The 16851-nt window shown below is 44.6% G+C and overlaps 2 protein-coding genes across 2 annotated transcripts in view; one reads left to right on the top strand and one right to left on the bottom strand.

Moving 5' to 3' along the window:
- Positions 1–4433: 4433 nt before the first annotated feature.
- Positions 4434–16851, top strand: part of tmem117 (transmembrane protein 117) — a gene marked incomplete at both ends in the record, with an annotated part of 64032 nt that continues 51614 nt past the window's right edge. Inside the window, one exon of the mRNA XM_080002884.1 lies at positions 4434–4713. Coding sequence (XP_079859010.1) covers positions 4434–4713 — 280 coding nt within the window. The remainder of the gene's footprint in view (positions 4714–16851) is intronic.
- Positions 14348–16448, bottom strand: LOC307231565 (P2Y purinoceptor 1-like; the record flags this gene model as incomplete). Its single annotated transcript, XM_080002329.1, has 2 exons — positions 14348–15348; positions 16013–16448. 2 exons carry the CDS (start codon positions 16446–16448, stop codon positions 14348–14350), a joined length of 1437 nt encoding a protein of 478 aa, XP_079858455.1.

A 16851-nucleotide genomic window follows, 5' to 3' on the forward strand; every position in this document is an offset into this window, starting at 1 on the left:
CTACCCCGCAGGTTTAGCTCCCGTGCAGCTGCTTGTGGAATTTGCTGAACAAATACAAATCGTCTGCGGGAGTCCTAATGTTCCCGATTAGAGTTATCCGAACGGTCGTTTTCCGAGTGCTGCAAGAATGCAGCACAATACGCTCCGTGAATCATTATTATTATTATTATTATTATTATTATTATTATTATTATTATTATTATCATTATCATCATCATCATCATCATTATTATTATCATCATTATCATCATTATTATTATTATCATTATCATTATTATTATTATTATTATTATTATTTTATTTGTATTCAATTATTACTATTACTACTGCTACTGCCACCAGGATTGATAATATTTTGATCATATTTTTAAATTTACAGTTAAAAAAAAAAACGTGTTCTATCGTGAAGTACCTTGGAATTTTAACATCGATCCGTCCACGGAAAAGGCAATTATTGCTTGATTGTCACAGCAAATCGCAGGTAGACGTATTCAAATGACATGGGGGGGGGAAAAAAGAGTGAAATGGCACCTTTCTCGTCGCCGCTGTTTCTCCACCGTGCACCCGTGTGCCGTGTCAAGTTACGCTTAAAAATAAATAAGTCATGGAAATCGGCTCTTGATTGCGTGCAAGATGATGATTGCCGGGCTGTACTCAATCATCATCTCCGGTTCCGTAGTGTCATTGTGTGTTGGAAGGATTTGGGTTTTTATTGCGGCTGCCAGGCGGAGTTCTTCTCTGACGTGTTGTGACGTTTCAAGTGCTTAACAGAACAGCCGCGTGCCGTGCCGAGGCATTATTGCAATTTAAAGTGTGTCGTGACCGAACAAAGGGATTAGGGAACACTCTTTATATATATATATATAGAGAGAGAGAGTAGGACTACCTGGTGAGTTGAACCGGGTAAATTGGGATGTATTTGGGGCAAGGAGGATGGTCACAGTGCTACCCTTGGCATGAAATAATGTCATATTCAACCCGAAAATCTGGAAAACACACCCCGCAAAAGTAAAATAAATAAACAAGAATATTAAAATAAAATAATGAAAAAAAAAAAAAAAAATCAATAAATAAGAATAATATAATGAGGGAAAAATTTGAATAAAATAAATGAATACAAATACATAAGAATAAAAAAAACACGAATGAAAAAATGAATACAACTAAAAAAAGATATGTAAAAAATACATCACTTAAAATAAATAAGTAAATAAATAAATAAATAAATAAATAAATATCATGACATCCGCCTCCTCCCGCACGCCACGGCACCACCACCATCACCAGCCTCCCCCATCACCAGCCTCCCCCAGGAAGAAGCACCGTGCGGCGGCCGCACCGCGCGGAGCAGCCGCCGCCGCCGCCTCCTCCTCCGCTTCTGCTGACCCAGCAGTGGGTCAGATGGACACCGGGCACAATGGCAGAGGATTTGGGGGAGGCACAACAGGTCGCATGGGTAATCCCCACGTTTTTCCAGCCCACAACCATCTATGTGTGTGTGTGTGTGTGTGTGTGTGTGTGTGTGTGTGTGTGTGTGTGTGTGTGTGTGTGTGTGTGTGTGTGTGTGTGTGTGTGTGTGTGTGCGCTCTTCGGGGGTGATTAGAGCGCCGCCGGCGGCCTGATGCGGCAGGAGCTCCGTGCGGGAGGAGCGGCGCGCCGCGTCCCGTACACCGACCGAGAGGAGCCGCAGCACGGCGTGGGGCAGCCGGACAGGTGCGTGCGTTTACCGTTTCTTCTCTCCCTCCATCGACCCATCACTAGGATAAAGGTTTATTATAAGGCGGCCGCGGCGGCGCCGTGACGCGCGCCTCCCGGGGTCGCGTCGTGCACATCGTCAGTTCAAGTTGTGTAACCAGATTATTCCGTCATCTCTCGTGTGAGACGGGGCGGATTCGAAATATTTGACATTTCCGAGCACTTGTAGGGGCTTCCGGCTCCGCGGCTCACCGAGACGTTCCCTGGGATGAGGGGGAGCGGGGACTTGGGGGGATTCGCTCTGGGTAGTTCCTGTAGTGCTGGGATACACGGGCTTCCTATTGGCCACTCCGGGGCTACGTTTTTTAAGGCGGTCCAGAGAAACCCCAACCAGGGGAGATGTCATGTTTACCTTTGTACATTAAATTGTTATCCTTGTTATGAAATGTTGAACAGACAAGGTAAAAAAAAAAAAAAAAAAACCAAAAATAGCAAATTATGATCATATCAGTGGTGGAAGTAGTACTCAGAGTTTTTATCGAAGTGGAAATACCAATACTCACGCAAGATTACCCTGAATTACCGGTGACATTTCTCCTCAAGTAAATATTTGACAAGTACTTGTGAGGTCAGTGGCGTAGGTTTCATTTCAACATTGGAGGGGCTGCATCGAGCGGGGGGTCAGCGGGCGCGGGAAATTTTGAACGTCAAACACTTCTTTTCCTGCATTCTGGAGAATCTTTATGTGCCGATTTGTGCCTTTTTTACATCATTTTGTGATGGAAATGTCTCTGATTTGTCTTGTTTTGTGTTTTTATCGGGCGGGACAAATGCAAGTGTTCTAAATATTGAACACGCGCATCGACACCTGTGCTTGAAGTTTTACAAGTAAAGGTTCTTGTCATACCCAGTGTCCTGATATAACAGAGACTATAATGAATCGGGAAGTGCCACCGGAGCGTTTTTCTGCAGAGGATGCAGATCCTGACTGTTATTTACAAATAGTACAGGTGGTGTCATATGTACAAGGATGTGGAGCCGATGAATCATTGATGAGCATCAGCAGTTTCCTCCATCCAGGATTTATTTTCTTTAACTAAAGTAACGTGAATGTGTTAGAAATGCAGCCGAGTGAAACGTAGAGCTAAGTGCTCCGAAATGTAGTGGAGCACAAGTCAAAGGCCTCCGAAATCGAATTTACTTAAACATGTACTTATATCTACAGTAACAAAGTACTTGTACTCAGTTGCTTTCCACCACTGAATAATACATTTAAATACACATAAAACACGGATACTATATCTAAAAAAAACCACACACACACACTCCATCTAAACTCTAAAACACAAAGTCTGCAGATAAAAACATAAAAGAAATGGATCAACTGACGAAAACGAAACCCAAAATACGAAAAACAGTTAGGTGAAAAACAAGAGACCCGTTAACCTTCATCATAATATAAGTTTCATTCTAATAAAAGTACATGGGAAGTGTCCTCCACACCCGCCAGGTGTAAGCCGCTCCTTCCCCCCTCAGAATGTTTACATGTTGATTATGATTTTAGTTTGGGAGTTAAAGCCCAAAATGTAACCACCTCCAGCCACATGGACGTTTCCCAAAACAGATCTATGTCGGGGACGGTTACGTCACTCCAAAATTCCCACTGTGGGTATTTTCAGCAGTGGAGCCAGAGCAGGTGGTGGATTTAGGAGAGTCCAGGTCCAGGTTTCATGTGCAGGTCCTGGTCAAGGTTCTGGCCCAGGTCCAGGTCCAGAACCTGGACCAGGAGAGTCCGTGTAGTGATGTGAGGGAAGTGGTGAAGTAGAAAGGAGGTTAAGGATCGGGGTCAAAGGTCACTGAGCTTTGAAAATGTGTACAATTTGGACCACCAGGCTGACATGTCAGGCTTTGTTTCTTCTCCTAAATTCCTCCTGGGTGAACGGGCGTGGCCTGGACGCCCTGTTCCTGTGTTGATAACGTCTGTTTTTATTGGTTCTATTCATGTAGAAACATCTGAGCGGCCTGGGCGTGGCCCCGCCCACCTGCTCTGAAGTACAACATGCAGATTGTAGTGTGAAACTGCAGCAGTGTAACTTGTACTAAGTGTAGACTAACTGACACCTGCCATATAGTGCTGCTAGTTAGTATAGTACCACTAGTTACCATAGTGATACTAGTAAGTATAGTGACACTAGTTACCACCGTGCTGTTAGTTAGTACCGTGCTACTGGTTAGTATAGTGGTAGTAGTTAGTATAGTGCCCTAATTACCATCATGCTAGTAGTTAGTATAGTGCCACTAGTTACCAAAGTGGCACTAGTTAGTATAATGCTACTTGTTTGTGTAGTGATGCTAGTTAGTATTGTGCCACTAGTTTACCATAGTGCTACTAGTTAGTACAGTGCCACTAGTTACCATAATGGTACTAGTTACCATAGTGCTACTAGTTAATTTAGTGGTACTAGTTATTATAGTGCTACTAGTAAATATAGTGCCACTAATTACCATAGTACTTCTAGTTAGTATAGTGTTACGAGTAAGTATAGTACTTCTAATTAGTAGAGTGTGACGAGTAAGTATAGTGCTACTAGTTAATATTGTGCATCTAGTTAATGTAGTGTTATTATTTACCATAGGGCTACGAGTTAATATAGTGCTACTACAGTATTTAAGGGTTAACATCCTGACATAACTCCCACCCCCTGCAGGTGAGCTGTGGCCGGGCGGGGCTCGTCAGCATGGAAATAGATGCCCATTTCCTCTACTACTTCCACCACCCGTGGGCGCGGCTCTTCGTGGCCTACCTGGTGACCTTCTCGAACTTCCTGATCTTCGCCGAGGACCCGGTGTCCCACAGCCGGACGGAGGCCCACATGATGGTGGTGGGGAACTGCTTCTCCTTCCTCTTCAACAAGTACCCGGGCAGCGGCTGGAATGTGCTGAAAGTCCTCTGCTGGATCCTGGCCATCATCAGCGGCCTGCTCGCCGGGAAGTTCATCTTCCACCGCCGGCTCTTCGGTAAGTCACGGGCGGGTTGCGGCTTCGGCCAGATGTTTCCTGCCGCGCCGACGCTTCCCTCTGGTTCAGGTTCTTGCGGTGGTTCTGGTGCTGGTTTTGCTTCCGGTGCAGGGACACCTCCTTCAGGTTCTGGATCCGGTGGGTTTCGGGTTCTGCTTCTGCTTCAGGTTATGGTTCTGCGTCTGGTTGCGGTCCTGGCTCTGTTTGTGTTGCTGGTCTGGTTCTGATTCTGCTCCTAGTTTTGGTTGTGCTTCTGCTTCTTGTTGTGCTTCTGCGTTTGGTTGTTGGTTCTGGTCCTGGCTCTATTTCTGCATTTAGTTTTGGTGGTTGTGGTCCTGGTCCTGATTCTGGTTGTGGTTCTGGTGACGGTGTAGCATTGAAAAGAAAAGGTTTCTCGGATTCTACTCATCTTTGAACATTGTTTGTCTGAGAATGAGAAGGACTTTTGTTTTTTGGAGTATTATTCGATCCATTTATAGTTTTTTCTCATTTTATCATTACCATTATTTATTACCATAATTTGTTTTTCATCATTCTTACCTTAATGATCTATTATATGGAATAAAAATGAAATGTATTTTTCATATGAAAAAATGAGATAAAATATTGTTTTATTTTTATTTGTCATATTTTCATTGCTATATTTTACTGTTGATCTTTATTTAAAGACATATTCCAACACATTTGAAAATACTTAATTCCTCTAGAACTGCAGCGCTATCTTATGACAGTCCCTTATTTTTTTGTACTTTCTTTCTGTTCACCTCTTGTCTCTTTCATCTCATCTCATCTCATCTTTCCATTTCTCCCTTCTTTAAACTACCTGCCACTCTGATCCAGCCTCCCCTGTGATGTCCTTTACCCTCAGATTATTGCATATCAGACATTTTCTGATATAATTCACCAGAGACAGATATTCTAATTAAAAAATATATAGCTTTTAAATATTTATTTTTATATTTTAAAATATTAAATTAACTTTTGCCATTTTCAAAGGGTCTTTTTTATGTATTTTTTTCAATGCCATTTATCAAAAATTGTGTAAGATGTGTAAGATGAGATCCGCGTTGGTGTGTTCACTTTTTGGAAGAACATTTTATGTTTAAAATAAATGTATTTATTCCTGTCCTGCCCAGTTTTGTTTTCTATTTTTTAAATTTTGTTTTCTATCGGAATATATATAAAATAATATTGTGCCATGAATGTGTGGGCGTACTTCTAAGCACCACCACACTCTGTGTTGTTTAATACTGTGCTGAAGTTGAAAATGCTTATCGTTCAAATTCACACATTTAGTTTCCACCAGACTCCACAAGTCACTGAGCTTTGGCTCTTATTGGGCTCTTACCGGTTTGTCTTCCCTTAATGACTCTAATGAGTCACGGTGTGAGAGATATGATTCCTCTGAGCAGAAATATCTAATATAAATATCAGAGTCTTCTGTTGGAGCAGGAATAGGAAAATGGCTCTGAGGATGGTTAGTTTCCTGTTCCACATCCACATGATGGGTGGATGGATGGATGGGTGGATGGATGGATGGAGGGATGGATGGAGGGATGGATGGGTAGATGGGTAGATGGGTGGTTGGATGGGTGGATGGGTGGATGGATGGATGGATGGATGGCAGAAGCAGCCGTTTCACAGCCCTGAAGCTGCACTCGTTTTATGTGTTCCATTTTTTCACATCCATTAGGAAGGAAACTTAGTGTTATTGGGATTGAACAATAGCTGCTGCACAAGAACCTAAAAAAAATTAAAGGCCGTTATTTATTAGTATTGCATTAAAGTTGTGATCGTTCAGTTTCAAAGGGGAGCATTCTGTTTTTGTGATGTGTGACACAAGTTTATTTTAGACTTTAGTTTTGTTTTTCTAAAAATAATAACTGTGTAGGTATAAATTAGGACTGGATGATATATTATTATAATATCGATATTATCAAAAAGTAAAAACACTGAACTGTGTTTATTATTATGGCCTACTAATAGATAGTGATGCAAGACTCGTGAATGATTTGTTCGTAGTGAACAACTCTATTAAATTACTCAGGGCAAGTGAATCTTTGACTCATGAACTGAAAATAACTACTGACAATACAATTTAAAACGAAAGCAAAAAAAAAAGGTCCAGGGCAGGCATTTTCCCTAACTCATATTAAATGGGAGTGGTTAACTCTTTTCATTCCACCCAAATCAATTTTTTTGACAGAAATAAATAATTCCTGTGGGAATTCCGTTCACCGCTCCGAGCCGAGCCGACTCATCTGACTCTGGTTCATTGTTTAGGAAGTGTGATTCATTTACACCGACTGAATCAAATGAACGAAGAGTCGCAAAATCAAACTTTTCTTTACTCTGTACTGTGTGGCGCGTGAAGAACCAAATCTCAAAAAAAGAGTCTAACCTCACGTCACTACTAATGGTTCTCACAGTGTAGTGAGAAGTCTAATAGTGCGAAGCTTGGGCTTGTTCTGACAGAAATGCTATTCCGGATTCAACTAGTACAGCCTTGCAATTTTGATCTTGCGAACCCCTCGACCAGTGGCCATTGAAGGAGGTCACCTCCGGTCCCGCCACCTCGGAGGACATCGAGCCCTGGAACACAGCCGCCCGTTAGTTCATTTGTTTCCAAGGATCTCACTCTCTCACGACCATGGCTGTTACCTGAAGGGACCTCCCTTCCATCTACCTGGCGCGATGGCAAGCTGCCTGTCTCCCCCTTGGAACGAACGCACCAGATCCTCCGAAGCCACCGACACGCCACCAAACCACGACACGGCAGGTCCGGAATAACTCCCGCTGAGCACGTTAGCCGCACCTCCCCGTTCCAGGACCCGACAATACGGAAAGCTCCGTGACCCTCCTCGCTGCTCCGGACCAGACAGCCCATGGGAATCCCGAGTTTATCCGGCGACAGAGGCGAACGACTCATCGGATCCAATACGGCGAACCCCAGAACTCCGGGAGAGCATGGCGAAGTGATGCTGGTGTGGCACGGCGATAATCTCTTTATTTTGTTATTCGGTTTAGAATACGTAGTTGCGCCTTCGAGTGCATTTACATACAATCCCTCTCTCCCTCTTTTCACAGCGACCACCATTTCATTTCCCAGATGTGGGTTTGTGTTTTAACCTACCTTAACGTTGTTTTTTCTGCCTCAGCCCTTTTCCATATTATACAACCGCGTTATTGTGAATAAACATTCGTTGTTTGATGAAGAAGTAGTCGTGTATCTGATATATATCGTGTAGGAGAGCTGAGGACCTTTGTCGCCGCCCGTGCGGCCATAAACCAAATCCATTTTCTGAGTTTTTACACAAATAAAAGTTTTTATATAATAAAAATAATTATAGGTCCATATCATGCTACACCATTGTTTATTTATTGTGAGCGGAACTTTATACATATCCACAGCACACCTGGCAAGCTCTCATGGTGCACTGGTGTGCTGAGACACAGTGGTTAGAAAACACAGAGGCAGGCACTCAGTTGCTTTTTAGTGCAGTTTTCCTCGAAGGCCCTTCCGCGCCCGGGTCGCGCTCAAGCACTCGCTGGGGCTTGAGGCCGTAGAGGCAGAGTAGAGGCAGAGTAGAAACAGAAAAGTATTGGGGCCAGGTAGAGCCGAGCCGGAGGAAAGATGGGAGAGATGGGAGAACAGATGGCATGTCTGAGAGAGGCTAAATGGACAGACAGCACACAGGAGCAGTGTGTTATGTAACTCCTACAGAACCGGGGCCACGGCAGCATCTTTACTATCTATTATAGACGTTTGAAAAAGCAATATGCTGCACCGCTGAGAGAAATCCTCTACCTCTCTGCTCTTCCCCCTCTTCCTCCTCTTCCTCACTGTGGGCAGCGAGTGGGAACACTCTGCTTCGTAATGGGAAACGTCAGATGAATTTCGGGGGGGAAACGCTCCGCCGGTGGGATTGCTTTTTTTGCCGTTTTTGCAAAACATTTTGGATCATCCCCGCTTGAGATGACTCTGATAACGGCTCTGTCTCTCTCTGCTTGAGCTGTTGCTCCCGTTTTCTTCTACGACTTCGATTTTGCATTCAGATTGGTACTTTATTGTGCTCAATGGTAGAGTTTGTTGTGTCTGGTGTGATTTCTAATTTGTCTAAAGTGCTTCACATGCAAGTAGAAATCCCCCGCTTTGTTGAGAGAAACATTATGTAGGGTACATAATGTTGCCCTCAACAAAGCGGGGATTTTTACTTGCATGTGAAGCGCTTTCGATCTAAAAAGAGCCTTAATTGCCGATATTGAGGATCCAAAAAAGATTGTTATTCCTATTTGACCTGGTGGTAATCGGAAAGTTTGTCTGCCTGTGTTGTACAATGCATCTTGATGCCTTCCACGATTACCCGGCCGTTGACTCCGGCCTGCTCCTGCTTGGTTACGTATCAATTTGTCAGAAATTGGAAAAAGACATCGTTTGTTTTTTTGTGAGTTGACACATTCTGTGCATCATCACCATCATCATCTATCATTCGTGATGCCCTAGAAAATGTGCAAAGATTTTGCGGTGATTTACACCTCCTCCAGCCTGTGGCGGCTTTTTTTTGTTTTGTTTTTTTACCGCCCCGTAACAAGCCGATCCAGCACTTGTTCGCCGTCCTAATCCTCCTGGTCTTACGTGCCGCAGATCCAGAGTGGGCAGAGGTGGAAGAGAGGATTTGTTTTAGTTGTTTTTTTTCCCCCGTTCATTTGCTTGTGTGACTGCAAAGCAGATGGACTGAGTGGGGGAGATGGATTGCTTGTGACAGGCCGAGGGTGAAGACTCCCCTGGAGCTCCAGGAGAACAACCTACGCCGCTCGCCGGGCCGTCGGAGGCGTTTGTCGCTTTCGATGCGGCGCAGTGCAGAGGGCGGACGCCGCTGACTCTTGGTCATTTTGGCGGCTGTCGTTACAGATTTGTATTAAACGCGAGGTCACGCGAGGTTTCCGAGCTGTCTATTTCCATTTGTGTGTGCGCGCGGGCATGATTTTTGATTTTTTTTTTCCTCTCTAAAGCCCGAACAATGAATTGGATTAAGGCGTCGTCTCCGTTTTGACTTCAGCATTTCAGGAAATGTGCCCCGGGGCCAAGCCAGATGATTAAGGAATTTGAAGTTAGTTGTAAACGTTTTCTACCGGAGCAGAAAAGCAGAGTGCTGACATTTTAATGATGTTAGGCCTTTTTTGGTTCCACTTTCCACATTTATAGGAGTGGCCGATTATAGACAAACCTTGGTATCAATCATTTGGCGATATTTTGGAGATGCCTCCTTTCACAAGATTTATATAAAATAAATATTTGAGAACCAATCATTAGTAGTGTAGATATTATGACCGTTAGAACATCCAGAACAGTATGAAGTTCAGAAAACTGCATTATTTTACTGTAATATTTCTTAAATACTACATTTATCATATCAGGATATTCATATGACCAACATCCCAGACGATATCTAGTCCCTTATACTCCGATATCACTATTTTAATGAAAATATCACAAAGCCCCTTAGCCGCTTACGGTATTTTGGGGTAATCCTTTTTCTGGGGGGAGTTTGTTTACTCACGTGTCAGGATTTGACACTTTCATACATATTACATATTGATCCCATGTGAAGTGTCAGATCCTGTTTTGCTGCATTATTATTCCTGTTCAGGTCAGGATCATACGTAATGAGGATGTGATCACAAAGAATCTGTCATAACATGATGATAGCAAAAGAAAGGACGACTAATGGCCTCATGTTTTATTTCCTGCTTCCACGTCCATTATAAATGACCGTCGTTCTTCTTTCTCCTCATAATTAGACTGGGATCCTGTTTCTCCTTTTCCTTTGTGCTGTACCAGTCCCTACATGAACATTATGTCTTCACCCCATCCTTCTGCGAGGCTTTGGCAATTATGAAAGGTGCGTTAAAGGGCTTGGACTCATGTGCGCAGGCGTCCTAAAGCTTTCGATCCCTGTTTCCATCACTCGTGTAGCATCAAACACCCGAGCTGCGTTTCAACATGGAAGTTTGGGCAAAAAGAAGACATGCGAGATCCTGTTTGCGTCGATCACAGGGGAGATGGGAAGTCAGAGAGAGACAGGATACTGTATATTGAGTAAAACATTTTTTACAAAAGTTTACGTTTTTCTATTTATATTTGAGATTATTTTATTATTTTATTTTTATTATTATTATTATTTTTTTTTTTTTACTGCAACATTTACCCTTTTCTGTTTAAAATTTCTGTTATCCTTGGGATTAAGGATATAATTTTATGGTTATATCCTTCCTTCTTGTTTTCCATTTGCTTTGGCAATGTAAACGTACTTTCCCCATGTTAGTAAAGCTCTTTGAATTGAATTGAGAGTGAGAGAGAAAAAAACATAGATGAGTGGGAGGCCAAAAAGACAGACATACAGACAGACGGAGAGAGAGAGAGAGCAAGAGAGAGAGAGAGAGTTGGCGAGAGAGCGACATTGAGAGAGAGCGCCAGAGTATGAGAGAGAGAGAGAGAGAGAGAGGGAGAGAGACATAGAGAGAGTATGTGTTTGTACTCCCTGTGTTGTCGCAGCACCCCCGGTGGTTTCCCCTGAACCTGATGGGTTTTCCACCCGGAGCGTTCCATCTGGGCTCTGTCATGCGGCATCACCGGGCACGGCGCCGTCCAAGTGGCATCGCATAGCCGGGGGTCAAAGTTGAGGCAGCACACGTAGCCTGTGTGTGTGTGTGTGTGTGTGTGTGTGTGTGCGTGCGTGTGTCCGTGCGTGCATGCGTGGGTGCGTGCGTGTGTGTGTACGCCTGGCAGGAGTGTAGGGTTGTTGGTGTCTTGGTGTCCAGATTGGTCTACATACTGTAGATTTGTCCTTCTGAACACAAGTGTGTGTTTTTGTCTTGTGTATCTTATCTTTTCTTATCTTCTCTCTCAGCTATCTGTATCTCAGCTTGCACACAAGTATTCAGTTCTGGAAAACATGCCATCATGCAGTCCAGTGAGCTCCAAATCTGTGATTCTCTGTCTTTTTCACATCAAGGACCCTCAATTTTATACTTACTAGTGCATGCCCAAAATTGAAGACTGTCGCAGACAGGGAGGACTTCGGTGAACGATGAATGAGAGTTAATTATTTTCAGTTTGTGAATTGAGGATTCCCTCGCTCGCCCACTCTTTTGTCGCAGTGGCTCCAGACTCCGGAGTCATTTGAAAGAGGTATACGCTACGAACAAATCATTTGCGAGTCTTGAAAGTCTTGTGTCTCGGGTGAAAAGGCCTCCAGCCTCCCTCCCTTGCTCCCTCCGTTTACTGCCCTCAGACTCTTTGCTTTGCTCTCTTTTTTCTGTCTATTAGAGATGAGTGCGCTGATGGCCGGGCATTGCTCCGTCCCTGAAGCCTGACTTTTAAAATGCTGCCTCGCTTCGTTGAGGTTTAGCTTCTTTTAATGCAGTTTTGATGTGTGTTGGGTTTAGGCTCACTATACTGCCAGTGCAGTTTATTCTGACCGTCTGGTTTCTATTCCAGGAACCTTCAAATTTCAAGAAAATGTGCATTAGAGCCACATTAAAGGAATACCAAAGTTATTTTGGGGGGGGGGGGGGGGGGTTCACTTTTTTCCATCTTACCTGGATTCAGACGGGATGCTCGATACCAGTTTCATCTCTGTGTGTCCATTACTGATGAAGTGACGGGCTGCATCCTAACTCTATTAGCTCAATGCATGGCTGCAAGTGGGATCAGCTAGCCTAGCGCCTGAGAAATTAGGGGAACACACCATTCCAGCATCTCAAAAGCTAAGTTATCCAAGCAATAAAAACATAAAAATTAAATACTAGTGCATGGTCAAATGGCGCAAAAATAGTTCTAAGTCAAAAACGTCCAAAAGAAACTGTAATATCCCCTTATTTGTGTGCCACTTATCATTTCTATCCATCCATTAGCAGTTTGTTGAGGTTCAAACAAAGAATTCCTGTGACCCATCCTCCTGCCATTTGACAGTTTTAGCTTTGGTTACAAAAGAAAATGGTTATTTTCCAGTTAACATAAGCTTATTATGTTCTTTGAAAAAAAAAAAAAAAAAAAGGCTTTGTGTGATTTCTATGAGTAATACGATTATCTCTTATGGCGGCATTTGTATGACAGTCACAAAGCTATGGTCTTAACAGCCTTTTATTCCTGGTGTGCAGCCGCTGAACCGTCCATCTGCATGTACTGAAAGGCCACAACACGTGTTTTCACAGCGCAGAGCCAGACAAAAGACATGGAGCAATAATGCCGAGAGAGTCTACAAACAAAGGCCAACGCTCAGGAGGAAATTGCTTATTTACCTGTAATGTATGACTCCTGTTGGTCTGCCGAAAGCCCCATAAATAACAAAAGGAAATGAGTTAACAGGCGTCTGATGGGGATTGGGACGGCTGCAGCCGACGCTCTGTGTAACGCAGCCTCTCGGTGGGAGCAGCGCCGCTCTCACTTTCCACTCGTGATTTATTACCCAGACACCATGTTACAGAGGGGGGGCTACAGCTCGGGGGACCCTAGCGACGGTCGCTAAGGCTATTCCCATGGCGATGCTGTTGCTGTAGCTCCTCAGCATAGCTGGCTCCGTGATGGATGGAGCTGCGGTGTGTAAATATGGTTAGATCCAGAGATATAGGTCAAGCTAAAGGCAGGGCTTTTTTTATTCTTTATTGGATCATTTTTATCAGTATCCCAAAAGGTGTGTTGTACCGCTGGTCCAAAGCTTGAAACCAAAACAGCAGACCCAAATACTGAGGAGGATCCAGCTGCACCATTTTTCGTCCAAGTTAGTCTCGACAAGTTGTAAAAGATTCAGAGATTTATTAGATCCAACCTTACAATAAGATTGATGGGCAGACCGCTCGGCGTGAGGCCTCCGTTCTGTCTGGTTCCTCCATGGTCGTCAAACTGTCCACGCTGGCTCTCTGAATGGAGCTTAACGTTCAACAATGATTCAGTGTTATCTTCTAACACCGAGGGTGGAGGCTGGTGTGGTGCTGGAAAGTTTGGAGAAATAGATACTTGTCCAGTTAGTATGTTGTCAGTACACAAGAATCTGTTCCCGATCTGAATCTACGCCACGCAAAGACACCTTCATTCAAACAGTGTTTCCGTCTTGTTTGTGGCACAAGCCAACTCTTAAAGTGGTAATCCGTAAGATTAAGTTGTTAAAAAGTTCCAATATTTGATACCTTATTTAGCTGGGACTATTTAAGAAATAGCCATTCAATGTGTTCAATGTTTGCATTACGAATGTGCTCCTCTATATGCTGTTTTCATTATTAGTGGCGGGGTCCACCACCTTTTCTGGCAGGAATGCAAAGATCTGGGCGCAAGCAAGAATTTAAATGAGCTGTGTAAAGTGTTGATATGGAGGAAAATTCACAAAAAAGAACAGAAAATATCCCCACAACCTCAAGAAAACCCCTCAAAAAATCTATTCATCAGAAAAAAGCAAACTTGGGAAAGAAGAAACAAGGGTGAACCCAGATGTTTGAAGAAGAAAGCGTTGTCGTTTCGGATGGAATTCTGGGACTTGAAGTGTAATCCACCCAACACAGACGATCTGCTGGATTTGTACTTTGTATAATATAATAATATGAGACCTCCGTATAATAATAATGATTCCGCTGTCAGTCAGCTAATCACCCCGACCCTTGCACTCGCTCTGCAGCACAGATTCCTGTACTGGCCTCCTCTCAGGGCCAGCAGCTTTTTCTGCACCCTCTTGCTGGCCAGGATGTAGAGCACGGGGTCCAGGCAGCTGCTGACACTGCACACGGACTCCAAGAACTCATATGAGACGTAGAGGATGCTGGTGTTGGCCGGCGTCACCTGGTCGCGGATCCTCATGAACACCAGGGTGATGACCATGGCATGGTAGGGCATGAAGGACAACACGAAGACGAGCACAGCGGCCGTGATGAGCCTCATGGACTTCCCCACCGTCCGCGGACCCCCTCGTCGCCTCCGGCCCCGGGGCAGACGCTTCAGCGCCCTCACGATCATCCCGTAGAACACCAGCATAACGCCAAAGGGCAGCATGAAGCCCACCAAGGTTCTGATGATGGTGATGGTCTTGACGTAGACGAAGGGGCCCTGGATGTGGTCCATGCACACGGTGACGTTGCCCGGTCGGTGGATGGCGAAGGTCACGAACAGGTCGGGGATGGAGCCCAGGATGAGCACGATCCATGTGAAGGCCGAGCACGCCTTCGCCCTGCCCACGTCCCACCAGCGGAGGGAGCTGATGGGGTGCACGGTCCCGGCAAAGCGGTCGAAGCTGATGAGGGTGAGGAAGAGGATGCTGCCGTAGATATTGATGTTGAAGACTATCTTCTTGAACTGGCAGAATATCTGGATGTCCTGGAGGTAGGGCCTCTGGAGGGTGAAGTAGATGTTGAACGGCAGCGTCAGGATCCAAGCCGAGTCACACAGAGCCAGGTTCAACAGGAAGACGTTGCTGGTGCTGCAGGTCTTCCTGAAGCAGGTGTAGCTGATTAGCCCCACCACGTTTCCCACAATGCCCAGGGGGAGGGCGAAGGAGAAAAGCACCAGCAGGACATAGCAGTACCACTGGCCGTTCTCGAACTGGCTGCAGAAGACTGTCGACTGGTTCAGGTATTCCAGGAGTGTCTCTGAGGTTCAAGAGAAACAGGAAGAGCATCGGTTTTACTGTTGTTTTAATGAACTTGTTATAAAATTAGTGCAGCAACTATTCACCTTCACCTGGTTAAGGGTTATGGTTAGGGTTAGTTCTGAAACGACCCCTTACCCAAAAGCCATTCTACTGGCTTTTGGCTTTTGGGTAAGGGGTTGGTTTGAGGACATCAAAACGCCAATGTGTCGGTCACAAATGTGTTCTGACCTTCTTAATATACATATAATTTGCAGTATCTGACGCTCTAGGCCAGGGGTGGCCAACCAGTCAGAGACTAAGAGCCACTTTTTTTACTGTGTTACTGCAAAGAGCCACATCATACACATGGGCACATATGAACATCACCCCATCCCTTCCTCACACACACACACACACACACACACACACACACACACACACACACACACACACACACACACACACACACAGACCTCTGCTCAGCCAGATTTATTGTAAATGTCACACACCAACATGATAATCTCTTTTCTTTTTCAGGGCGGCGCTGGTGACTTGCCTGCTGGCTTTTAGCAGAGTCGGAAAATGCGTTAAATCTCCCTTTTGAATATGCGTCTTGAACAGCTTCAGTTTGTTGACAAACGCAAACACACTTTGCACCAGGTCAGGCAGCATTTTTAACTTACCCTGCAGGGTCAGGTTCAGTCTGTCCAAGTGACACAGCAAGTCGACCAAAAAGGCCAGATCCATAATCCACTCGAGGTCCGAGAGCTCGGGATAGTCCTTGTCCTTCTCTTCCAGGAACAGTTTCACGGCATCCAAAAGCTCAAAGAAGCGAGAGACTACCTTGCCTTTTGACAGCCACCTCACAGTGCAGTGCAGCGGCAGGTCACCTGGAAGCCCTTGGTCCAGCTCAGCGATAAGATTCCTGAATTGCCTGTGGTTAAGGGCATGTGTGCGGATGTAGTTGACGATTTCCATCACAGGCTTCATGACGTTGTCTAAATTCAATGATTTAGACACGAGTTGCTCCCTGTGGATGATGCAGTGGAAATTCCAAAACTCGGGAAGTGTTTGGTCCGCTTTGCACAGCCCCACAAGCCCGTTCACAGATCCGATCATGGCTGGCGCTCTATCCGTGGCTATTGCAGTTAGTTTCTGTATGGGCAGATTTGCTTTCGTAAATGCAGCCATCATTGTTTCTTTCACATCTATGCCACGGGTTCTGTCTTTTAATGGCACAATATCAAGGAGTTCTTCTTTGATCACACAATCGTTTGACACAGACCGTACAAATATTGCCAACTGAGGCTTGTCTTGTATGTCACAACTCTCATCCGATGCGACACTAAAATACTCACATGCTTGAAGGTCAGAGTGCAACTGTGATTCAATAGCCGTGTTAATGTCCGATATTCTGCGTTCAACAGTGCTGCGGGACAGTTGGATGTCTGATACACTTCATTTTAGTTTGTAGTCCTCAGGAGAAAAGATTTCAACAGCGTCACTGAGGCATTTTTTAACG

Source organism: Zeus faber (genome assembly GCF_960531495.2).
Source record: "Zeus faber genome assembly, chromosome: 6".
In the NCBI taxonomy this organism is placed as follows: Eukaryota; Metazoa; Chordata; class Actinopteri; order Zeiformes; family Zeidae; genus Zeus; species Zeus faber.